Source organism: Malus sylvestris, chromosome 7 (assembly GCF_916048215.2).
Source record: "Malus sylvestris chromosome 7, drMalSylv7.2, whole genome shotgun sequence".
In the NCBI taxonomy this organism is placed as follows: domain Eukaryota; kingdom Viridiplantae; phylum Streptophyta; class Magnoliopsida; order Rosales; family Rosaceae; genus Malus; species Malus sylvestris.
In genome coordinates this window covers 11,435,858-11,463,250 of record NC_062266.1, presented here as the reverse complement: position 1 = coordinate 11,463,250, position 27,393 = coordinate 11,435,858, and the positions used below count along the sequence as shown (strand labels likewise).

The 27,393-nt window shown below is 36.8% G+C and overlaps 2 protein-coding genes across 2 annotated transcripts in view; both read left to right on the top strand.

The window, feature by feature from the left end:
- Positions 1-27,393, top strand: part of LOC126628728 (uncharacterized) — a 65,568-nt gene that overhangs the window by 18,059 nt on the left and 20,116 nt on the right. The gene's annotated exons all lie outside the window — the stretch shown is intronic.
- Positions 13,208-14,418, top strand: LOC126628727 (ethylene-responsive transcription factor 2-like). Its single transcript, XM_050298514.1, has one exon. The coding sequence runs from the start codon at positions 13,342-13,344 to the stop codon at positions 14,176-14,178; it is 837 nt and encodes a 278-aa protein (XP_050154471.1). The 5' UTR covers positions 13,208-13,341; the 3' UTR covers positions 14,179-14,418.

Below are 27,393 nucleotides of genomic sequence, written 5' to 3'. Positions count from 1 at the left end.
GGCATAAAAGAACCTTATGTGGACTTAACTCATCTACGACAATCCTTGATAACAAGAAGTGTGAAGTTACTTGGGGCGCAAGTAATTGGCTTATTCTCTAGTTTTACTTCTGCTATATCATAATTCCCACAGAATGCTTGAGTATAGAATTAATTCGGATAGGAAGCCTCAAGGCCTATACCTAAGGCCTGACAAAGGCACTTATTTGAATTCATTCTGCTCTGCGGGCTCGGGCAATTAAAGTATAACGGGGGTGATACTTCTGCAATAATGAAACAACCAAGATGTGTTCAAGTATTCGGTTAGTTTTGACAAGAAGCCTCAAGGCCTACACCTAAGGCCCCACAAAGGCACCTTTCATAACTAACTGGGTCTCTCGGGCACATATATATATACAATAAAACTTAACATCGGTTTTACATTTGTCATGCTAAAGATGGTAGTGGCACGCCTGGGTATTTAAAGTTAATTTTGATTGTGAGCCTCAAGGCCTACACCTAAGGCCCCGCAAAGGCACCTTTCAGAATTAACTATGTCCTTCTCTTATAGCCCGCCAATAAGCAGAAGCCCGACAGACGATATCAACCGACGTCAATCTCTCGGGGAGCTGTGTGCTCGTTGGCCAAGGAACATCCTCACTGGATATTCCTCTAGACGAACTCACTTTTTATTTTTATGAATATAAGCAATTCGTGATCTATTTAATTACATTTTTAACTCAAAACATAAAAAATTAACTAATTTGGTTCAAATTGGGCTTATTAAATGAGCTTCTAGGTAATATTGAGGGAGATTATGTTAAAAAGACGTATAGAATCTGTGAATTTTAAATATATTAACAAAGATGTTTAAGAATAACGTGTAGTATACAAATATAAAATGTACATATTTATGTTGTGGGATCATGATTTTCGTACCACCGGACAAGGCAAATCAAGCAGTGAAGACCGGATCTCCAATTAAAGAATGGAAGATCTAGGGAAATGGATCAATTCGAATCAAGACTCGGACCTCGGGATCTAAACTATTAGATCAACGTGGTCATAATGACCCATATGATATGGACCGGATTGCCTAAAGGTACTATCGAAATAATCAATCTAATATGCACCAAAACGGTAGACAAGGGCCACCATTGTAGAGACCTAATAGGCCCCCAAGGAAAGTAACTCCTAATCCTATTTTGATTAAGAGAAAATCTTGGGAATTAGCGTGTGCTCCAAGTAGGAAAGATAATATCTTTCTGGATTTCCTATTAGGATCCTTTCGGCTTTAATGCGGATTTCTATCCTCATAAGGACTCTTATTGAACACTATAAATATGTCATTTAGGGTTTAAGGTAAATGTATCACATTCTACATTCTATTCTACAACTTGACACTATCGTAACTTGATAGTCAAGGGGTCTTTGGTCAGTACCTCTCCTATGCCTAGGTTCTTTGATGATCTCTTCTTGTCTTGTGGCCGACGATTGTTCGTATACTAAATGGTGGTGTGTGAATTTGATTCCAAAATACATGAATAGTACGTGTACCGTATTTTGAAGTTTTAAAAATGTATGATTTAGTTTTAAAAATGTATGATTTAGCTAATCATTAAGCCATGTAAGAAATGATAAAATATTTTAAAGAAACTATGTGAGTATATATATATATAGTAAATATGTAAATATATATTCTACACGAAATTATTGGCCACGATACTAATTATACAATAGAATATCTGCACGCGCGGTTGCTGCCGGCCCATGTGTAGCAGTACGAGGCTTACTAAAAAAAATACAGCGCGCACGCACATAACGAAAACATGAGCAATAAATTAAAATTATATACATACGATTTCAAATTAAATAAATAGTTTTATGGTTTATAACCTTAGTTTTGCGTTATATATTAATCTATTTGTGGGCTTATTAAAATGCATAATTTCGAATCTTTGATGTCATCAGTTGGCTAATATTCTCTTAGCACAATACTACATAAATCATCGGTTAGATTGTGAGTTTAATCATATGGTAATTCTTGTGTAAATATTTGCCTTGTCCAAAAGTTGATACACAAACATACAAAATTGTACGTTTGGGTTCTTTTTTTTTATTTTTTTAGTATATTGATATTTTTATATTAAGAGGAGGGGGAGTTCGGCTAAACCACATAATGAGCAACTTAATTTGGTATCGAATTCGCCATCCACGAGATTCGAACTTAAGGCCTCTCACTTTGAAGTAAAGAGCAGGGTCGTCTATGAGATTTCAGGGCCCTGTGCGATATTCATAAAAGTGGCCCTACTTATATGACATCTTAAAAAAATTGAATGATGTATTGATGCTAAAAAGCAATATTGAAATAAACTTTAAAACTCCTAACCATTTGTTTCTAAATATTATTAAAAGTAAAGAAAGCTACAATGGGACGGAGAGAGAATGAAAGCTGGGACACTAGCGACGACGTCTGGGATTCTGATGTCTGAGACTCTGGTGTGAAGGATGATGAGACTTTGGCGTGAGAAGAAAAGTGGACTCTAAGTCTCTGACATGAATTGTTTGCCTCGGTGGGGTTCTTTCCTTTAAATTGATTAGTTTTGTCAACATAGCTTTGTTAATTATAATTTTATATAATTCCGCACAAATTTTAGGTAGATAGTCTTATGACTTTTGGGCCCATTAGATTTATACATATATATATATATATATATATTATTTGATTAGTATTTTATTTCATATAATATTATTTTATATATTATTATATTTAATAAAAAATAATTTTGGGGGCCCCCAAAATTTTGCGGCCCTAATCTATGCAATGGAACCTGTCACACCTCCTAAAGGCGACTCTGGTAAAAATGAATACCATCAAGCCGTAATATAGAGTGGTGAACCCTTATTAAGGTAGATGATATACGTATAATCCCAAGCAATATATTTGTGATAATCCCAAGTGGTTTTTGGCTAAAATTGTGACAGCCCGTCCCGAGATATATTTCTTGATGGTGTGAAATGTTGATTCTACCCTTTTTATTCTTGAGTTGTGTGTGTGTATAAACTAAGGTTTTTGACCAATAAGTTCTATCCCTTATTATTTGGACCCAATTAGAACTAAGGTTCAAATTGTTTTAGTTTTGGTTGTTGTTAATGACCCAAAACTGGACCACACACAACCACACATACTCTCTCCCTCCCGTTGACCCTTTCTCTCTCTTCCCTCTCGGTTTTTCTCCATTTCCTTACAATACGTATGGACAAACTTCAAACTTGATCATTTTGTTGCAGATCGAAGTTTTTGAAGTCACCTTTGTGTTCCTGGTGAACTCAGGAACACTTCTATACCATTTTTAGGACATGAGAGCTTGTAAAACCCGAGAAACCATAATCTCTAATTTGAGCACTATTCATGCAATCGTGAATGTGAGGTTTTTAGAAGATTTTAAGCTGCGTGTGAGCTTTAGGACATCTTCACGAAGCTTGAGGAAGAAAAACAAAGTGAATTGGACGTCGGGAATTCGAGTTTGGTGAGTTTCAAGTTTGGCCTGATTATCGAGGTTCCTCCAATGAAATCCCGTGGATTTCAAGGCTTGAAAGTGGTAAGGTTTTGTTCCTCTCATCCTAATCTTCGAATTGATATAAAGTTTGAGAATTTTGGTTGAGAATCGAAGAAGATATGACGATTTGAAATTTTTCAGTTTTTCGACGACAGCAACGGTCACCGAAGTTCGAAGGTTGAAGACGATGGAATATTCCGTCAAATTTGACGGAATATTCTGACGGCGTTAGGTTAGTTTTAACAAAATATGCTGCTTTTTTACGGAATATTCCTTAACGACGTTCAAGATTCTGTTAGGCGTGCTAGGCACGTGGCTGCACGTGGGGGCGCGTCTAGCCGTGCCCTTGCCGGAGCATGGCGATGCGTGGAGCATCGGAAAATTTTTCTAAAAATATGGGGATGTTCTTGAGGTTGAGTAGGTCTCAGTGGTATATTCAAATACCCCATTTGAGCATTGTATGAGAAATTATTTCCAAGTTTTGTGTATGTTCTTTAAATAACGTTTATTCAGTTATTTCGCATATAGGTGATGCCTATCCTGAGGACGAGCACCATCAATCGAGGCTTAGGGGCTACGACCCTTCGACATACCAGTGAGTGGGCTTTTATTTTCTGTATATACCTTTATACTTGAGATTTTTCCCAGAAAATATGTTTAAATGAATATATGTTTTGGAAATGCCATGCAAGTATCTATCTATTTTAATTATGCATTAGTGGTTGCATACATTCATGATTGGTACTGCGGACGCACATTTAAGTGCCAGGTAAGTTCATATATCAAAGGTATGAGATTGTTTCGATTATGTGATGTATTGAGAGCTCATAAACCTGCACCCCAGTGTTAGTGCTCCTGCCCAGAGTTAGGGCACAGTCATTCACGTGATGTTCACCTCCCGCACCATATGCTCACCTTGGATCTAAGTTAGGTGCACGGGCTTGTCGTACAGACCACTTTAGGTGGTTCCAACTCGTAGGTGAACCGCGATTATTCGCACAGCCTTCACGTGATCGTAGTACTAGAGCATATTTCTTTTACACCTAGTCTTGTCGTACAGACCACCTTAAGTGGTTCCGACTCGTGTGCAGGATTTGATTTGATTGGATGTGATTGAGATTGATTATGAGCTATAGACTCAGCCGTGCAATTGAGTTAGGGAGATCTGGTTGTTGTGATACCTATCATTGTTATATTTTACCTGGGTTATTTATGGCACTTCATTGATATATTTTGGCATGGCATACTTATAAATATCATTTTCTGAGCATGGTTTTGAGATATGTATATATTTTATTTTTCTGGGAAAATTATACAGGTTTTACAACGATGGGTTAAAATTTTTTAGAAATGAAATTATTGTGAAAAGCTTTGTTTTTGCCCACTCACACTTTCTGTTTTGCGCCCCTCCAGGTTTTAGGGAGGAGTGCTTTGGTGGATCACGAGGATCTCAACGGTGGTTCTGACAGAGCATCATAAATGTAGGATCACCCATGGGTGTTGTATAATTAATATTTATCCTGCTTGACTGCACTTAGACTATTTATGCTCTGGTTGTGTATTTCACATTTAATCTCGCACTAGCACTCTATCTTAGCTAGTACTCTAGTTGATTTGGTTTTTATTCTCTCGTATTTCTCTATATCTATTGCTTCCGCACTGTGCACATGGCTACGTCACCCTCACATGACGGCCAACACGCCCTGATTTAGGTCGAGATGTGTAAAAAATGATTTCTGAAAATGGAATAACAACTTACTTTAGTTCCTGACAATGAAAATCGATAGAAGTGGTCTCTGAGTTTGTCCATCATAAATCATTTTAGTCATTTCATGAAAAATCTATGAATATCCTTGTTAACTGAAAAAGTTGGTTTGATAAACAAACCCTTAAAAAGGTGGTCATGTGGTCATTCACGTGACAATTTAACGAGGATGTTGGCAAATTTTTCACAGACTGGCCAAAATGATTTACAGTGGATAAACTCAAGGACCATTCCAATTTATTTTTATTGTTCAAATAAATTGAAGAGTTATGCAAATTTCAATGACTATTTTTATCAAGGTTCTAAAAGATGTTAGGTGCTAGTCGAGTGGCGGGTAGGGACCTAGCGCCTAGGTGGCTAGGCGGACTAGGCGGATTTAAGTAAATCTATTATATTTCATGTAAATAAGTGTCTATTTATACTTTAAATATATATAATTTCATCATAAACTACAAAAGAGAATGAGATGTATATTATAAAGTATTGGAACATAATGAAAACATGGGGAACAAGCCTATAATGTGTGTTCATTTAACTACTCAACAAGTCTCTTACAATTTATTGAAACAAAAATTCAAAATGAAAGTTATCTATTTTTTATCTAAGCGAGTTGCAACCTAGGCGGGTGCTTAGGTGGGTTTAGGTGGTCTAGGCGGGCGCCTCAACAGCTTTAGGTGCATTTTCATTTTCAAACGCCTCGGCATTAATCGGGACGACGACCAGCCACCTAGCGCATAGGCGGGGCCTAGACAGAGCCAGACAAGGATTTTTAGAGCAGTGATTTTTATTAAAAAAAATCATCCATTTGACGTGTAGTTGGGGTCATTATCCAGTATGAACTGGGGATGGTTTTGGATGGAAACAAAATTTCTTGAAAAGAGAGAATTTGTTAACTTGGGCCAGAAGGGCATGACACATTGAACAGGGCCAGACTCATTGCTCATCACCAAAATTGTAAACCTGCAAACTAGTAACTAAAATTATCCCAAACCTTGTCCTCTTTAGCTTTTATTGTCCAAGTGACTTATAGAAAGGCCGAAATTTCGTAACTGTTTTGTTTAGGTCATTTATCTTCAAACAGCTATAAGTACACCATTCAAGCCATCCATTTTCCACAAGCAAAAGCACAAAAGCACAAGCTCAAATGCACAAGCTAGCTATCAAAGCTTTTCACTACTAGGAAAAATGATGAAGGGCATTGTGATCGGTGCCAGAGTGAGAACTTGCCCCCTCTTCCCCCTTCCTCCCCCGCCTTTTCTTCTTTTGATTAACCGTACTTTGAAGAATTGACTTGTAACCAAGAATGAAATGAAAGTATTCTCCTTGAGCCATTTATTAAAATGGGTTCTATCTTGTTTTACCTTTTGTACTTACAAGGTGATAAGGGCATCTACTTTAACATAGGGAAGAAGGATTTTCTCATATCTTCATGTGTGCCAAAAATCTTCTCACTCTTGAAAGTGTCTCTCTAATTGAACTTAAATCTCGTGTAGGTTGCTAAATCAAGCCAAATTAGAATACTAAAACATCATTTGAACTTTGCAAGTTTTAGCATTATGGTCCCACTAGTATGCCAAAATGTTAAACTTAAAAACTACACAACCTATGTGGTGTGATAGAATACACTTCTGACTTCTCAATCAAGCGACCTCGGTCGAAGAATGAACACTCTCGACCTTGGCTTTTAAAACCTGAAGACAATGTTATGCAGATCACTGTGAGGTTCTGGATCTTCAACACCAGGTTCGGCAGCTCCAACTATACTTATAAAAATATAAGTGTAACCAATTGGTATCAAACTGTAAGGGCAAAAATAGTCAAAGCTATGGGTGGGCACTTGGAAATGAAAATTGAAACCGAAACACAAACCAAATCAAACGAAACCAAATAGTTTGGTTTTACGATTTTGAAACGGTTGCGGTTTTGAAACCGAACGCAATGTAGTGAAATGGTTTGGTTTCAATTTTGGCTTTTGAAAACCGTACCGAAACTAACTGCCCCTCAAATTAATTGTCATATTTTAATTGATTGTTTGTTACAGTCCATACTCAACCGTACTACAATGTCATCCCTTTCTACCTCAGTCCATACTCAACCGTACTACAATGTCATCCCTTTCTACCCCTAGCATACAAAATGCTTAATTATATCAATACATCAGCTTTGTGCAGAAACTAGAAAGCTGATTCGTTTATTAAGAGAGAGAGAGAGAGAGAGAGTCAACAATCAATACATCAGCTTTGTGCAGAAACTAGAAAGCTGATTTGTTTATTAAGAGAGAGAGAGAGAGAGAGAGAGAGAGAGAGAGTCAACAATCACTTTCACTTTTCTCTCTAAAAACCTCGGTGAACTTTGAGATCCCTCACATTGTAGTTGGGGAGGGGGGCAAACTGCCATACATTCTTGTTAAAAAAAAAAAAATGTTAGGCCATTGCCACTTTTAAGGTCTTTTCTTTTCTTATAATAGCTTCATTTAATTTGAAAAAAAAATTGTTGTTCTTCGTATAATCTTCCTGCAGTTTGCTACAAGTTTAGTGCAGTTTTGATGCAGGTTCATTAATTAACGTATTGTGTGGAAAATGAGATCATCTTACACGCAAATAAGTGTAAATTTTAAACTGTGCATCTTTTCTCAAAAATCAAACTGAAACCGTTTGAAACTACACGAAACTGAACCAAACGGTTTGGTTTCATTTCGGTTTTGGATTCAAAACCGTACTGCAAAGTTTCGGCTTCACTCAAAACTGTACCAAATCGAACTGTGCCCACCCATCAATGGAGATGAGTGTGTTCATGGTGAAAGTGGTATGGCTGTCAAGATGCCAAACTTTGAATGTCACTTGGGAATACTAGATCCTAGAACACTCCACTTTGCCAAGAAAGATAATGAAGTGACATCGTTCAACAAAAGAATAAAAGAAAAAAGAAAAAAAAAACTAACAGAGACTTGGGATAAATAATTAGTCGAAAAGGTTAACTTGATGTTTAACCAAACGGTCGAACCACTTTTGTGGATGCAAATTTCTTCCTCCTTGATCTTAGACAATTTTGCACCTACAAAACAATTAACATCTTAGGTTAAGGTCAAGAGCCTCACGCGCCCATGATGAATGGGGGGGCTTTAGCCGAAGAACCTCTGATGCCAAAGTTAGAATTTAGAGAGAAAGAGTGTTTAGAGAATTTTGGGATTTTTGCCAAAGTGTTGGACTTGCTTTTTGGTGGAAATGGGAGCCTATATATAGGGATAGGAGGTGGCCGGCCTAGCTAGGGTTTTTGGGTTGAATTTAGGTTTAATTAGGGTAATTAAAAAGGGAAAATATAGTAGAAAAGGTAGAAAACATGGAGGATGGCCGGCCATGTGGTGTTTTATGGGTTAAAGGGATCACTTAATTGACAATTTAAGGGATTAAGTGGGCAATTAACTCCTTAATTGGCCATTTATCATGATTTTTAGAAGGAAGGTTTTAGAAGTTATGGAAAGAATAAAATAAATAGCTAATTGAATAGCTAAAAGAGGGAAAAAGAGGTAAGAAATATATGGAATGAATTAAGTTTTAAGTTGATACCTATTTTGGGCACTTTTGACTTGGTTTAGGGATGATTGTCCGCTGCTCGCGCGTAGGAATCCCAGTATGCCTCAAGGGTATTTTTGTCCTCTTTTACCCAAGAATCCACATGTCACCTTGTGATTATTTTTGGCTCCACAACTTTCACCATAAAGACACTCATCTCTTTAAGTATCGTTGCCCCTATAGTTTGATATAAATTCGGCGCACTTATATTTTTAAAAATATAGTTGGAATTGCTGAACCTGGAGTTGAAGTTTGAATTTCACAGCAAAAGGCATAACCTTGTCTTGAGGTTTTAGAACACAAGCCGACAGTGTTCCTTCGATGAGGTCCCTTATTCAGGAGTTGGGCGAATTCCATTATATTGCCATACTCAAAATTATTCACCTAGCCAAGCTTAGTAGCAAATTGGTATGCCCGCATCATCAATTAATTACTGAAGTACATAGTTAGCTCATTTAATTAATCAGTTTGCACGGCACGTAAACTTTGTAATTTTTGGACTCAAAATAGTTCAATCGATCAACACCGACCGTTAAGCTTGCTTCCCCCTAATGCATTATTAGCTTGGAGAATCGGAGGTTTCTCCTAGTAATGGTATTAACTGTTTCATGGAAAGAAAAGGTTTAAAATAATAACATGGTTCTGCAACCATATCCGATTTAATATCAATGGTTAGGATTGGATGATCAAAGCAAGACACCAAATGCAATAGCACCGGAGAGTATTCGGGAGTGTGGCCAGAATAATCTTTACCGGCTTTTATAGAAAAGTTTTGACAGATTTACTGAATCTTGATAGGTTGAGTGATACGATTTATTTATTTTTTATTTTTTTGTTTAGATTGATTAAAATTGGAAAAGGAATAAGTGCCGTTGGCCTGTCTTCCAAGTCCCAACTCCCAATCAACAACTTTGTTTACAAGTATTTTCTTTTTAATCAATCGAAAAGATTCGATCTGATTGATAAAGAAAAGAAAGATACCGAATGTATTGTGGAAGGACAAATGATGATAAAATTTTAGGCTGGTGACTGCCTTGAACTCGTGTTAGACATTTTCTGTAGACCTCTATTTAAATTTATGTAATATTATATGCATGTAAAAACCAATTATTTTTATTTTATCTTCCAATAGTTTCCAATGTAATAATATAAATTTAGTAAATGTCCAATTTTAAAATAAAAATAAACATTTATAAGCATTTTTTTTCAACTTTGGAATTGTTTCAGCTACTATAATAATTATAGTGACACACCCCGATCCTAGAATCAAGGCGTGTTGGCCATCACGTGAGCATGACGTAACCAAAAAATGTGATGCGGAAGCAAAAGATATGAGAAATACGAAGGAATAAAAATCAACTACTAACAATAATATCCAACTAACATGCTAGAGTGAGTTTAAGTGTAAAACACACAAATTCAGAGCATAAGTACTAGGTGCAGTCAAGCAGGACCATAACTAAGTTACAACACCCGCAGGTGAGTCCTACATTTATGTAGTTTGTCAGTACGCCGTGGGAATCCTCGTGGGCCACCAACACTGCTATCTAGAACCTGGAGGGGCGCAAAACAAAATTGAGCGGGTCAGTAAAACCAAAGTTTTCCAAAACATTTCATTTAAAACATTTTTAACCCCTCACTGTAAAACATGTATACTTTCCCAGAAAATAACATAATAGCATAATATTTGTTCATATCTCTCAAAACATCAATCTTTATCAAATTCCAGCAAGTATGCCATGCAATAGTGCCAAAAACAGAATATGGATGCATCAAGATAACAGGTGTGATATAATGAATCAACCGGAGACCCTGCAGTTGGTTATGTACTGTTAATTCTATAACTCAATATCCAATCCAACCGGAGTCACCACGATTACCTATACGACGCTACTCTGCACATAAGTCGGAACTACTTGAAGTAGTCTGTACGACAAGAATGGTGTAATAATACGCTCTAGTGCTTCTCTCATCAATCATATGTGCACATAATCTAAGGTCACCTACCAGTCGGAACCACCTCTAGTGATCTGTACGACTAGCATGTCGGAACCCTCTCATGGTCTGTACGACATGCACCTACTTGGATCCAAGGTGGCGTGCGGTACGGGTGAATAATATAAACACTAACACTAGAGGTGCAGGTTATGAGCTCTCAACACAATTCACATCATCAATGATTCACATGAATAACATAAAACCCACCTGATACTCACTTGTGCGTCCACAACACCAATTCACATATATATATGTATCAATTATCAATTCATATAAATCACAATATGCATGCATGGCATTTTAAAACATACTTTCATTTAAATTCAATTTATGGGAAAATCAATAGTATATAGGTAAATACAGAAAATACTGCCCACTCACTGATAAATCGAAGGGTCGTAACCCCCGTGACGTCCCTGGATGCGCTTGTCCTCAGGATAGGTATCACTTATATGCGAAACAACTAAAACAACGTTATTTAAAGCACATAACCGACAATTTGTAATAATTTCTCATACGATGCTCAATTTGGGTATATGAATATACCACAGTGACCTACTCGACGTCACGAACGTCGGCATATTTTTAAAATAATTTTTGGGCTTGTCACGCGCCCCCACGCGTGTCTCCTACCTTGGGCTCGCCGGACTGGTTTTTCCGATGGCCGGAAAACTGGAGATTTTTCAATCTCCTTGTTCTCCGTCATTTCTCAACCATTTTTCATGTGTTTTATATCAAAATGAAGCCCTAAGCATGTAGAATCATGTTACACTACTTTAAGGCTCTAAAACTACGAAATCTCACCGGAGAAATTCCAAGAAAACCGGCCAACTTCGAACTCAACGATCCCGACGTCCAAAACCTTCAAACTAAGTACTCCGAGCTTCCTTAGGACCTCACTAAGCTCACTATAAGCTTAGAATTCCCTGAAAATTAACACATCACGAATGCATGAACAGTACTTAAATCGGACCTCGGGTTTTAAACGTCGTTTCTAAGGTTTCCCATTCTAAAACTAGTACCATTCAACTCAGGAGGTCAAAAGGATGAAGAACCTTAGCTTTTTGGCGTCGATCCGTGAAAATTCAAGGGTTTGGCCCTTTGTCCGTACAATTTCGAGAGGGAGAGAGAGAGACTGAAACGGAGATGAGAGAGAGAGCACGGGGGAAGGGAGAGGGTTGTCCCATGTGTGTGTTGTGTGGTCCACCCAAAAACAAGTCACAACTTCATTCCCTAACCACACAAATTTACAACCCAAATTTTAATCCAACTTAAATAATTTTCCAAAAGTTTAGGAATGTATGTATTTAGTCCAATAATATGTCACACACACATACCTTAGCACCCGTCAAGGGTAATTCCGTCATTTCACGTCCTCGATAAATAATGGGACGGGCTGTGACATATAATGCCCATTATACCTAACGAAATAATTAGCTAGTATTAGTGTTTTGGTAATTCATTTCCCCAATTTATATAGTTTTTGTTCTTTAGCTTGGAAAAAAACACAAATGATGATGAATATTATTCCATTTTAGAACCCAATAGATCAAAAGTCACCCAATTGTTATTAGAAAATTATAACGCTTTCTTATTTTTCTTATTTACATTATATATATATTTTCAATTATTTGTTTTAGGGTAATGTTAGAGAGGCCATCTATTTAAACCATAATTTATAAATCATATAACGTGATTGTTGATAATTAAATTATTATTAAAGTATTGATTGACATACTTATTTTTTATTACTGACACATACATAATTTATGAATTTGTTCTAATAAATTATTTGCCTATCATTACTGTTTACTTTATCTTGAGTACATTAGCACTACCAATATATATAAGAGATGTTATTTGGACTATTACATGGATGCATCCTAATTGCCACCACCAAGACACCAACCAACATTGAGATACAATAATTCAGGCCAAGGAAATGACATGTGTTGTGTCATTGCCCGGAGCTTGCTCTCCAGTCCTATTTGAATGGTTGCGGTTAAGTCAAGTCAATGTTTTGCGTTAGTTTTTTAACAGCCACAAGAAAACAACAAGCAATCTGTAAGAGGAGAAGATGAAAATGAATGAGAAGATGATGAAAGAGAATCCTACTCGACTATTGCCCACTTCCCATGCAGCAATTTAGCCATTTGAAATCACTATTTTCGAAATATATAAAAAAATAAATGATACGAGTCACCGACAAATAGATGAATCAATTAATTAAACCCACGAAATTAGTAAACAAATATTGTGAAAAAAATGCATGTGGGAAACCTTAATCAATAATGAAGTTTCATGGAAATGATAACAGTACTGTTAAGAAAACTACAAATCTAAGCATACCTCACTGCCCACATATAAATACACAAGACACAACGCCTAAACCACAACAACACTACTCCATCCTTCAACCTCCAAAAGCCTAATCAAAACCAGTTCGAAAACCCTATAACAAGTAAAAAATGTATCAAGATATTTGCTTGGAGTTTGATTTCGCTGTTTTGGAGTCGATTCGGCAACACCTTCTCGACGATGATTTTGATACTACTTTTCAAGAATCATCACCAACAGCTTCAGACAGTCCTTCCCCAATGTACAGCCGGAGTTTAAGCTTCAGCACCCTTTTTTCGACGGAAAGTTGGAGGGACATGCCGTTTAAAGTGGAACTGGAAGACACTAACGAAGTTGTTGGTGCTCTATCTAATGGCACTGACGGCTGGAGTTCGTCATCAGATCACCATCACGTTGATGTTATTGATACCACACCTGTGAAACCGGAGCCTCAGAAGGTTGTCAGGGAAGAGATAGTGGCGGCGCGTGAGACTCACACACCACCGTCGCGGCAGCACTTTCGGGGAGTGAGGCGGAGGCCGTGGGGGAAGTACGCGGCAGAGATTAGAGATCCCAAGAAGAACGGGGCCAGGGTGTGGCTTGGGACTTATGAGACGGCTGAGGGTGCGGCATTGGCTTATGACCAAGCCGCTTTTAAGATGCGCGGCTCTAAAGCCAAGCTCAACTTCCCTCACCTTATTGGTTCGGAGGGATACGAACCGGTTCGAGTAACAGCAAAACGGCGTGCCCCGGAGTTCTCCACTTCTTCTTCCTCGTCAGAAAGTAGGTCGCCGAAGCCGAAAAGGAGGAATACTGGACTTTGCTTGGTGGTTGAAGCCGAGTCGGGTAGCACAAGCCGGGTAGAGATGGTTGAGATGAGCCAGCTGGCTGCTGTTGATCAGTGGCTAAGTGATCTTAACACAACAGTGTCGTCAATGCCAAATGAATTATTGATAAGTGGTTTATGATTAATATTTAATGCTGGTTAATTGTTGCATTATTTAGACTAATTGGAGATTCCCCAAGTGTAAAGCGTTGGAATTTTCTTTTATTCCATTCTTTCGTTTTGTACATGATCGTTTATGGAGGCTAAATTTTTGTTGTTTATTATGTACCTTCCTTTTCCTTTTGGTAGGATATTTTTCATTTTTTTTTTCTTTTTACATGACAGAAGAAATAAATAATAAATAAAGTATGTAATTGATAGAACAAGAGTAGTAGAGATCAATATACGAGTTTTTGGTTTGATACTATAAGAAATAAAGTTAGGGATCTGTAATAGCTCATCTCACTATTTTTTATTTTTCTAAACAACAATATTATCTACACTAAAGGATGGAGAAGTGAGCTAAGCTCCACAATGAACTAGCAATAATATGCTTCAAATTTGTCTTTGAAAAAATCAAACCTAAGACATCTCACTTACCAGTGAAGATGAATACCACTATTTTATTAAAAAGAAATTTGTTATATATAAATATAAGGATTCATTATATACTTCTCCCATATTAGAAACATGGGTATTGCTAGAGAGACCAAACTTTTAAACCAAATTTTGTATACCAAATGATGTGGTTATTGATGATTGAATTACTACTTAAGTGTTGAGTAACGTGCTTATTTCTTATTGGTGACACATCATTTAGATAAAAATTTGATCTACCTAATATTACCCTATAAATATTATTAGAACTTAAATCCTCCACTGAAAACATAGAAAAACACATGTGCAAAATGACCCCTTACACAAGTTAATAATCATTTATCAAAGTTGACATTTTTATACTTATATTATTGTATTTATCAAATAGTCCATCTCTCTATTATGAAATCGTAAGAACTACTCCAACCCTTGAAGCAAAACTCAATTTTAAGTTATAAACCCACCTCAACTTGCTCCAACCCTTGGGCTAAAAATGAGTTTTAACCCAAAATCAATTTTGGGGCAAATTCTGGCTAGGATTCCATAGTGGGTTGGCCCACGGATGAGTGGGCGCGCTGAGAAAAAGTTCAGACGCAACAAGCTTCACTCGCCCAACGCTCTCTACATGTGATGCTCTGACACGGAAGGGCCCCATGTACGTGGGTCATGTCGGCCATCATAATGAGGCCCAACGACTCTTTAACAAATCGGACAGTCAGGGAATTTGGACGATTGGTTGATTCAACGGTCTAGATTCAAATTTATTTAATTTTTGGTTTTGTATTTATAAAATTATTGAATCCAACGGTTGAGATCTAATATGATCAAATATAACAGTTAAAAAAAATCTATTGGGCCATGTTCATGGTGTCGGTTTATTAATTATCATTTATATTAACTTTATGTAATTTCATGGTGTCGATTTAGTGATTTCTCAATATTTATCGGAATATAAATATTTTTTGGTTAAAATGTTCATAAAATTAAATTAGGATGGTCTACATAATTTTTCTTTTTAAAGTTACTTTTAAAAAATTAGCCTAAATTCATTCATTAATAATCTTAAGCTAAATATATAACCCATAAGGGTTGGAGCAGAAAATTTGTTTCTGAGTTAAAACCTAAATTTTCCACGTTAAAAATTTTAGTTTTTAACCTAAGGGTTGGAGATGGTCAAAAGAGCAAAACATATATCCTCAATTGAAATGTCTTTTATTGTATATAATATAAGTGACTGATGGTTCAGATTCTAATGATAAATATATAAATAGGTATTTAGAATATCTCTAAAAGAAGCTCTAAATTTTTGTCAAACTAATAAATAAACAATTTAAAAAAAAAAAAATTTAGCTACTCACTTTACAACAACGCAATTCTTACCATCTATTTGTATCATCTCTTTAATAGAGATGTGACCTACTTGTGTTGGCGGGCCCTACCTCTATTAGAGAGATAATACATGTGATGGTACAAATAAATAGTAAGTGTAGCACTACTCCTCAATTTAACATAACATCTTCAACAACAATCTCTTAATATTTTATTACTTTTTCAAATTAAAAAAAACTTAAAAAAAGGTAAATTATTCATATCAGCTACATTTTATACTAGCTTGTATAACAGCTAGTTTTCCAATAACTACTTTTGTAATCATAGCCCAACATCCTTTTCACCCGTTGTTTTTTCCTTTTTTAAAAGTGGTAGAGTTATTACTGAAAACACACTAAAATTTACACACGAATGAGATTCAATTACAAGATATGGACCCTTAAAACATAGGTTTGAGCCCAGAAATAGTAAATGGAACACAAAAGCCTAAATTCCTTGCAACCGCCGCTGATGCATCGCTGAAAAACATCCACCCAACAGACGCCTAAAAACCAACCAAAGAATTCCACAAAAATGATGGGAAAACGACTACAACAACCTTCATAAAGCACCATAGATGTTGCAACAATAATAACGAACCAAAAGAAGCTGCTGAGAGAACTCATAAGCAACAAATTCACTGAAGGCAACAAAGTTGTCAAAGACAAATCCATGGAAGGTGGTGATGTGAACACCCGAACCAGAACAAAATGCATTTCCCGATCCATGAAAGGCGGTTGTGTGAACATCTGCACCGAAGCTCTACGCACATCTCGAGATTATCGCATCAAAACACGTTCAAGGTAAGTGGCTACTGATCCGAAATCTGGTGGGTTTGAGGAAAGCCAAAGAGTTGGAGGATGGGAAAGATGAGGAATAGAAAATGGAATTGATGGCATAAGAATTGAAAGCTAAAGAACAGATCGGAGACAATCAACAGAAAAATTGTAGGGAAAACTAAACCTGAGAGTTACCGACCCAGGTTTATTAAATGAGCTTCTAGGTAATATTGAGGGAGATTATGTTAAAAATACGTATAGAATCCGTGAAATTTATATATATTAACAAAAATGTTTAAAAATAACGTGTGCTAGATATAAAAAGTACATATATATGTTGTGGGACCCTGATTTTCGTACCACCAGACCAAGGCAAATGAAGCAGTGAAGACTGGATCTCCAATTAAAGAATGGAGGATCCAGGGAAGTGAATCGATTCGAATCAAGACTCAGACCTCAAGGTCTAAAATGTTAGATCAGCGTGGTCGTAATGACCTATATGATCTGGACCAGATCGTCTACTATCAAAATAAGTCAATCTAATAGGCAGCAGAACGGTAGACAAGGGTCGCCATTGTAGAGACTTACTAGGTCCTCAAGGAAGGTAACTCCTAATCCTACTTTGATTAGGAGAAAATCTTGGGAATTCCTATTAATCATTAGCCTAATGGAAAGGGAAATATCTTTCTAGATTTCCTATTAGGATTCTCCCAACTTTAATACAGATTTCTATCCTCATAAGAACTCTTATTGAACACTATAAATATGCCCTTTAGGTTTTGAGGAAAATGTATGACATTCTACACTTTATTCTTCTACTTGACACTGTAAACACTGTCATAACTTAACCGTCAAAGGTCCTTGTTAGGTACCTCCCTAGTGCCTAAGGTCTTTTATGATCTCTTCTTCTTGTCTTGTAGGTGGCCGACCATTGTTCGTAAACTAAATGGTGGTGTGCGAATTTGATTCCAATATATGTGAATAGTGCATGTACTGTATTTTGGAGTTTTTTTTTTTTTTTTGAACAATTGATATCATCTACACTATGGGAAGGAGGTGGCCTTAGTTTTATAATTGGCTAACAATAATGTGGTTCAAGTTCACCTTTGGTGAAAATTAAACCTAAAACCTCTCACTTACCAGTGAAGATGAATATCACTAGACCATAGTACTAAGTGGCCTGTATTTTGGAGTTTTAAAAATTATGATTTAGCTAATCATTAAGACATGCAAGAAATGAGAAAATATTTTTAAAAAAAACTACGTAAGTATATGTCTAATATATACTAGCATATGGGCACACACAAAGTGTGTGAGAAAATTTTTTATTTTTGTTTTTGAAATAGAAGGAGAGATGAAGAGAGTGACAGTGAATGTGTGGGAGTGGGATTTTTTTTTTCTTTAATTAGAGATATGTTAGGATTATATTTAGGTATATGTTAGGATTACATGTAAGTGAGGCTTTGAAAAAAAAAACAAAATTTAGTTGTGTGAAATTACATTTCTGCTCCATATTTCTTATTCATGTTCTGTTTTAATTAGAGGGTTAAACTGATAATTTCATAAGGTTTTGGTTGACAATGAGTGTTTTATTAGTTAGTAGAGATTCTACACGAAATTATTGGCTATGATACTAATTATACAATAGAATATCTGCATGCGAGGTTGCTGCCGACCCATCTGTAGCATTACAAGGCTTACTAAAAAAATAGAGCAAGCACGTACATAACAAAAACATGAGCATGAAATTAGAATTATATACATATGATGTCAATTTAAATAACAAGTTTTATGGTTGTACAACCTTAGTTTTGCGTTACATATTAATCTATTTGTGGGCTTATTAAAATAAATAATTTCGAATCTTTGATGTCATCAGTCAACTAATATTCTCTTAGCACCATATAACATAAATAATCGGCTAGATTGTGAGTGTAATCATGGTAATTCTTGTCTAAATATTTTTTGCCTTAATAATTTGAATCTTGATGTGGCAAACTTATTCTATACATGAAGATCTATACACACTTCTAAAAAGATATGATTCCTTTCAAACGAAGGAAGATGATATACGTATGATCCCAAGCAATATATTTGTGATAATCCTGAGTGGTTTTTACCTAAAATGATTTTTGAGAATGACATAACACTTTACTTTAGTATTTGACAATGAAAATCGGTAGAAGTGGTCTATGAGTTTGTTCAACGTAAATCATTTTGGTCATTTTATGAAAAATTTGTCAATATCCTTGTTAACTGAAAGAGTTGGTTTGACAAAAAAAAAAAAAAAACCCTTAAAAAGGTGGTCACATGGTCGTTCACGTGACAATTTAACAAGAATATTGACATATTTTTTCACGGACCAGCCAAAATGATTTATGGTGCACAAATTCAATGACCACTTCCATTGATTTTCATTGTTAAAATAAATTAAGGAGTTATACCAATCTCAGTAACTATTTTTACTATAAAAAAAATAAAAATAAAAAATTCATCCGCAGGCTTGAAGTTAGAGCCATTATCGAGTATGAACAGAGGGTGGTTTTGGATGGGCCAAGTTAACAGGGCCAGACTCATCGCTCATCACCAAAACTATAAAGCTTGCGAACTAGTAACTAAAATTAGCCCAAACCTTGTCCTCTTTAGCCTTTACTATCCAAGTGACTTATAGAAAGGCCAAATTTCATAACTATTTTTCTTTAGGTCATTATCTTCAAATGACCATAAGTACACCATGCAAGTCATCCATTTTCCACAAGCATAAGCACAAACGCACAAGCTCAAACGCAAAAGCCAGCTATCAAAGCTTTTCACTACTAGGAAAAATGATGAAGGGCATTGTGATCTCAATATTGGTTCTGCTAGCCATGGCTCACCTTATGGTGCAGCAAGGAGTGTTAATGTGTAAAGTTATGAATTGATTAAAGAGGATTACAAGTTTGATTAATGTAGTGTCTTAGATTATAAGCTGAGATTGAGTGATGAAATTGTAATGTGTTAGTTAAGTCTCATAGGGCTTGATAGTGGACAAGTATCTTAATCTAAGTAGAGTATGAAATGGATGGCTGAGATTGAATTGGGGATTTGTCTCTCTCTCTCTCTCTTCTCTAATGGTTATTTTGTTGATGTGTGAGCTCACATGCTTTATGAGCACATTCCCTGAATATATGGAAGAATTTTTTGCAGAGTAACATTCTCTGAATATTTCTGATTGAAATTCTTAGCTTAGCTTCTTCTTCTTCTTGCCTGAGAGTTCTGTATTTCATCCGAATATCACTAACATGGCCTCAGAGCCAAGTTGGATCTAAAAATCTCTGGGCGTCGTGTCTGTGAGGGTTGAGCTCAAATTCATAGCAAGAAGCTTATTACAGTGATTCGAGTTCATATTTGTGATCGAGTCTAACATGGCTGGATCTGGAGGAGGAGAACTCAGAGCGCCAGTCTTCAATGGCGAGAATTTTGATTTCTGGCAAATCAAAATGAAAACCATTTTCCGTTCACACGAACTGTGGAATCTGGTTGAGAACGGCTACGAAACTCACATGAAGAAGAAGGAGGAGCTCACGGAGGCGAAAAAGAAGCTCATGTGTGAGAATGTAGTCAAGGAAGCTAGAGCACTTGGAATCATCTAATGTGTTGTTTCAGATCAAATTTTCCCGAGAATTGTAACTCAGGAAAGTGCAAAGGTTACTTGGGACATTCTGAAACAAGAATTTGTTGGTGACAAGCAAGTAAGATTTGTGAAACTCCAAGGTCTTAGGTGAGATTTTGAATATAACTGCATGATTGATAATGATTCTCTCTCTGTGTATATTGCTAAATTGTTTGATCTGATTAATCAAATGAGAAGCTATGATGAAGATCTGAGTAATCAAAGAATGGTTCAGAAGTTGTTAATTAGCCTACCTAAGTCCTATGATAGTATTGCAACTGTGATAGAGAATACTAAGGACTTAGACACCATAGATGCACAATATGTAGTTGCTATCTTAAAGGGTTATGAACAAAGGCTTGATAGACATGGGGAGAGTAGTATGGAGAAAGCATTTGCTAGTTTGAATATTACATCGAAACCAAATAGGTTTAATGGTCAACCAAACAGTAGCAAATACCAAAAGAATTTTAAGTCAAGAGGGAAACAGTAGGGTAACAAGGCTGATTGAGGTAATAAGGCTAGTTTCTCTGTGAAGTGCCAATAACATTGGGGATAAATGTAAACTTTACGATAGATTACACTATGGAGAATGTTGGGTTAAGAACAAAATCAAGTGTCACAAGTGTAGCAAAATTGGTCATATTGCAAGATACTGCAATACAAATAAGGTTGTGCAACAAGTGAATTTTGCTAATCAGGTAGAGGAAACTGGAAACCTATTTTATGCTAACCATTCTGGGGGAGTGAAGATGTTAAGTGATTAATGGTACATAGATAGTGGATGTAGTAATTATATGACATCCAAGGAAGATTTGCTTGTTGACATTGACAAAAATGTTAAAGCCAAGGTCCAAGTAGGCACTGGAGTCTTAATTGAAGTGGCTGGAAATGGGACACTGATCATTGAAACAATGAAGGGCAAAAGATACATAAGAGAAATAATGCTTGTACCTGGTCTTGCAGAGAAATTGCTCAGTGTAGGACAGATGACAGAGCATAGTTATTTTCTTCTGTTTAGAGATTATAGAGTGGATGTGTTTGATGACAGGTCTCTAAGAACTCTAGTGGTTAGTGTGAAACAAAAGGGAAATAGATACTTTTCTTTGATTTTCAGTACCAACAAAGAACTTGCATTGAGAACAAATATGCGAGAAGATGCAAAGATGTGGCACAAAATGTTTGGGCACCTAAATTTCAGGAGCCTCAAGCTAGTATTGGGGCTGCCTGAAATCTAAGATAGTGATGATGTATGTCAAGGTTGTGTACTTGGGAAGCATCACATGGAGTCATTTATTAAGGAAACCACATGGAAAGCACAAGAACCATTCGAACTGATACATTCTGATGTCTGTGGACCTATGAAGGTTCCAACCACAAGTGGGAATAGATACTTCCTTACATTTATTGATGACTATTCAAGAATGTGTTGGATCTACTTTATGAGAAATAAATCAGAAGTGTTTGGGATATTCAAAAAGTTTAAAGCTATGGTTGAACTGCAATGTGGTTATTCCCTGAAGAAATTGAGAAGTGATAGAGGTGGAGAATTCACTTCCACTGAGTTTAATGCATTTTGTGAATCAATTAGGATGGAAAGACAACTTACTGTGTCCTATACTCCACATCAAAATGGAGTGGCAGAAAGGAAGAATAAGACAATAGTGGAAATGGCCAAAACATGCTGCATGAGAAATGATTACCCTACAAACTATGGGGAGAGGCAATCAACACTACAGTCTACTTATTGAACAGATGTCTTATAAGTGCATTAGATAGTGTCACACCATTTGAAGCCTATAGTGGAAGAAGACCAGGGATTAAACATCTAAAGGTATTTGGTGCTGTATGCTATTCACTAATACCTGGAGATTTGAGACATAAGCTGGAAGCATCAAGTGTAAAAGGAATCTTTATTAGATATGGAGCCTGTAAGAAGGGATATAGAATTCTAAATCTAACTACCATGAAGGTGATTGTGTCTATAGATGTAGTGTTTGATGAGAATAGGAAGTGGAATTGGGAAGAAAACAAAGTAAGGGAAATCTGTGTTCCTCTAATTCCACCTGAGTTTAAAGAAACAGATGTTAATGAAGTTAGAGAGTCTTCCAGGATATCATTTCCTATTTCTTGTGAAAGATCAAGTGCTCGGGGTGCAAGTGCACAAATACATCCTGTGGATACAGAAGCATTTGACTCAACTTCTTTGAAATGGAGAAATCTGAGTGAGGTATATGAACAAAGCAATATGTGCATTGTTGAACCTGAAAGCTTTGATGATGCTGCACAAGATGAAGAAGCTTGGAAGGCTGCAATGCAAGATGAAATCAATATGATAGAGAAGAACCAGACCTGGAACTTGGTGAATAGACCACTTGGCAAGCCAGTTATTGGGGTAAAGTGGGTATACAAGACAAAGCTGAATCTAGATGGATCTGTGTAGAAAAACAAAGCAAGGTTGGTGGCCAAGGGATATGAACAAAAGCTTGGTGTGGATTACAACGAGACATTTGCACATGTTGCAAGGTTGGATACTATAAGAACATTGGTTGCTCTAGCTGCAAAGAACAATTGGCAACTAGATGTTAAGTCTGCTTTGTTGAATGGTGTACTCCAAGAAGAAGAGTATGTGGATCAACCAGATGGGTTTATTGTAAAAGGAGAAGAAGATAAGGTGTACAAGCTGCACAAAGCTCTTTATGGATTGAAACAAGCACCAAGGGCTTGGTACAATGAAATTTATGCTCATTTTGAAGATTGTGGATTCAAGAAGAATGACAGTGAATCAACTTTGTATACAAAAGGGAAGAAGGGTGAAGGAATGCTCATTGTGTCGATTTATGTTGATGATATCATCTATACTGGTAGTAGTATTAAAATGATAGAAGAATTCAAGGCTGATATGATGCATAAGTATGAAATGACAGATTTGGGTTTGCTGCACCATTTTCTTGGAATGAGGGTTATGCAAACTGAAAGTAGCATTTTCATTCATCAAAAGAAGTATGCTACTTCCCTACTTAAGAAATTTGGATTACAAGATTGTAAACCTGTTAGTATCCCACTTGTTCTAGGTGATAAACTGAGAAAGGATGATGATAGTGGAGTTGTAGATGTAGCACAATTTAGAAAAATTGTTGGTGGTTTGTTGTATCTTACTTACTGCAACTAGGCCAGATATCATGTATGCTTCTTGCTTATTAGCAAGGTTTATGCACTGCTCAACTAATAAGCACTATGGAACTGCTAAAAGGACATACAAGGAACCTTAGACTATGGTTTGGAGTACAAGAAAGGTCAAAGTGCAATGTTGTTTGGATTCTGTGACAGTGATTGGAGTGGATCCGAATATGATATGAGAAACACTTCAGGATATGCATTCACTTTCGGAAATGGAGTATTTTCTTAGTCCTCAGTCAAGCAACATTGTGTTGCACTATCCAATGTTGAAGCAGAGTACATCAGTGCAACATAAGCTACTGCACAAGCAACTTGGTTAAGGTTTGTGTTGGAGGATTTTGGTGAAACACAGACGGTGGCAACTCCTTTGAATTGTGATAGCACCTCTGTTATTGCAATCACCAAGAATCCCATTTTTCACCAGAAAACTAAGCACAGCAACCGAAGGTATCACTTTATCAAGGTGGTTTTGCAAAATGGAATCATTGATTTGGTGTACTGCCCAACCAAAGATCAAGTAGCAGACATATTCACAAAGGCACTGGCCAAGGAGCAGTTTTGTCATCTCAAAGAGCAATTGGGGTAAGATCAGTTCACAATTTAGGGGGAGTGTTAATGTGTAAATTGATGAATTGATTAAAGAGGATTACAAGTTTGATTAGTGTAGTGTCTTAGCTCATAAGCTGAGATTGAGTGATGAAATTGTAATGTGTTAGTTAAGTCTCATAGGGCTTGATAGTGGACAAGTGTCTTAACCTGGGCAAGTGTCTTAATCTAAGTAGAGTATGAAAGGGATGGCTGAGATTGAATTGAGGATCTCTCTCTCTCTCTTCTCCAATGGTTATTTTGTTGATGTGTGAGCTCACATGCTTTATGAGCACATTCCCTGAATATATGGAATAATTTTTTGCAGAGTAACATTCCCTGAATATTTCTGATTGAAATTCTTAGCTTCTCTTCTTCTTCTTCTTGCCTGAGAGTTCTGCATTTCATCCGAATATCGCTAACAAGTAGAGGCCATTGTCTCTTGTGGCTTGGTGGACTCGAACTTAGCGCTTCCTACCTGACCAAACGGGGTAATCTTGACCCGGCTTGCTGCACCGGGGTGCAGAACATCAAGAACCTCGCACAAACCACAGCTGATAAGCAGGTGTACGCTGATTAGGCTGCGTGAAATTCAGTAGAGATTTGATCTGTTGCAGAAGCAAAGTACTGATGGTGTTGATCAAGAACTTGTTCAAAACCAAGTAATGATCATGAACAGATTAAAAACTGAGGTTCATAAAATCTTTTATATTGTAATCGGATAAACAAATTTCCGAACGAACATAATAATAGTTCAAGCTATTAAGAGAACACACAAGCTCAGTAGCATAAGCTGCTACTTCGTGAGCAAACCTATTGTTGGACCAATTTGCGAATCAAGCAAGCTACCCTTGCATGTAATGATGTGGTGGTGAACCTCTCATTTGAATTCATTGTCTCCGAATCATTAGAAGCAGCCAATGGCACGCATCGATCCCTAGGGGTTTGAATACAACAATCAATTTAATCAATCCCACGCAGTTTGTAAGTCACTAAATCTACATCATTTTCATTGGAGACTACTTTAGCTTATGCCAATATACTATTGTAGCTCCATAGGTTGAACACTGAAATGTGCAACCGTGCAACCTTCAAGTGTCTGACCTTTCGGTCATAAAACGAAACAGTGACTAAGACATGGAGTAAAAAAAAAATTCATGTAACTTGTACCGACTCCATAATATGTTTTCCGATTGCATACTTGCATATCTCATTCCTGAATTATCTATCATAAAAGAAAACACCTCAACCACTTTGAGCCCTTCGTCCAATAAATCTTTCATTTTAACCATATTCCAGTAGACTCCCCTGTATTTTTACTTCAACAAAGCACGTCTAAGACAAAATTTCCAGAGTAAGTTAGCGATTATCTCGAAGAAGGATGAAGTTTTGAGGGTCATTATCAAAATCAAATTCAGAGAACTCTGCAGAGAGATTGAAAACTGAAGAAACACACACGGCAAAAAGAGGCAGGAAATGTAAAGGGTGGTAACCATAATTTCATTGCAAGTGAACTAATTTAATAAGCCATTCAAGAGACGGACGCATATTAACTAACAAAACGATTTCATAACAAACAAGCAAAATGTACAACAAAATATAAAATTATGTTGTCTTGTTGAAGTTGAAAAAAGCATGAAAACACAAAATTGTGGAAAAGTGAAACTTTCATTAATTTGAATGAATAAGCAGTTTACATCTAAGCCAAAATACATGAACATCAAAAACGAATTGTACATCATTACTCCTAAACCTCATCTTAACTTTCCAATAACTTCAAGGTCTCTGTTGCCACCACGGTGGTGGGCTAATCTGAATGATGGAGTCACCAAGCACCTTGCTCCTACAAACAGGGCACTGCATCTCAGAAGTGAAGAAGTACAACCACTTGTTCAAACAATCCCCACAAAACAAATGACCACATTGAGTCACCACCGGCTCTCTAGCCATCTTCACACACAGCTTGCAGTCGAAATACTTTGCAGGTCTCGGGGGAGACAATGGCTGATCCGGACTACTCACAGAGCAGAATGAAGCTTTGTCATCATAAGTCTTATGTTCAAGTTCACTTTCATGAGAAGAAGATGAATCACAGATTGAATCAACCGAAGCAGAGGCATCGTCAGCATTACAATGACTATGGAAAGGCTTGACTTGAGAACCATAAAAGTAATCATATTCTTGTTCTGGTTCTGGAAAGTAAGGTTCTCCGAAATGGTCTTCTTCTGGTTCTGGATAAATAACTTCATGGTATTCAGGTTTACAGTCATCATCCTCTAAATCATCATCAAAATGACAGAATTCATCATGATCACCGTCAAGTTGAGAGCTTTCACAATTGTGATCGTGACAGCTTTCGTCGTGCTGATATTCTTGTTGTGGTTCTGGGAGATATGAACCAGCATCGTCATCAAGTTCACAGCATTCTGGCTCGCAAGTTACATAACCTGAATGATCAGGAGAATGAGCATAACCAACGCTTTGTGGACCGTATGCCTCATACCCAAAAGGGTCATCGTCACGCTTAATTTCAGAACCAGAAGAAGAAGAAAAGTGTTGAGATTCTTCTTGTGGGAGGTTTCTGAAGCGGAAACGCTGAACTTTCTTGGAATCACGCATACGAGGATTGGTGGGTTTAAAGGCACACTTGACTTTCGGTGGTATTATGCTTTTGTGGATGGAACTGGAAGCCATTGATTCAAACAGTGCAGAGAATTAATGCAACAAAATCGAAGAAGAACAAAGAACGTGACACCCAGAATGCAGAGAAAGCAAAGCAATTGAAGAAGGAGAAGACAATGCGAAAAAAAGGTCGAATCAAGAGAAGGAAGAAGAAACTGGAAACTGAGAGAATGGAATTTTGAGGGTTTCTATATCACATATATATAGTATTAGGGTTTCACGGCTGAATTCCTAATTCCACTAGGACTAGGAGACGTGGTCCGCAAGCTTTCTCCTTTTCGGTTTTTATTTCTATTTTTATTTATAAAAAAATGAAGGAAAAATAGAAATTGAATTTTGAACTTTGAATTTGAGAAATAAAAGTTAATTGGCGTTGCTGCTGCCACCGACTTTGCACTTTAATTTTGGCGCAGCCAAACCCTAATTTTCCCAAATAAAATGGGGAAGAAATCGGTGTTGGTAATGTGCCGACTTGGGAGAATTTGGTTTGCACCAAAACCCCAACAGGTTGAAT

Coding starts and splice junctions, on each gene's coding strand:
- LOC126628727 (XM_050298514.1), top strand. CDS start 13,342: ATGTATCAAGATATTTGCTTGGAGTTTGATTTCGCTGTTTTGGAGTCG.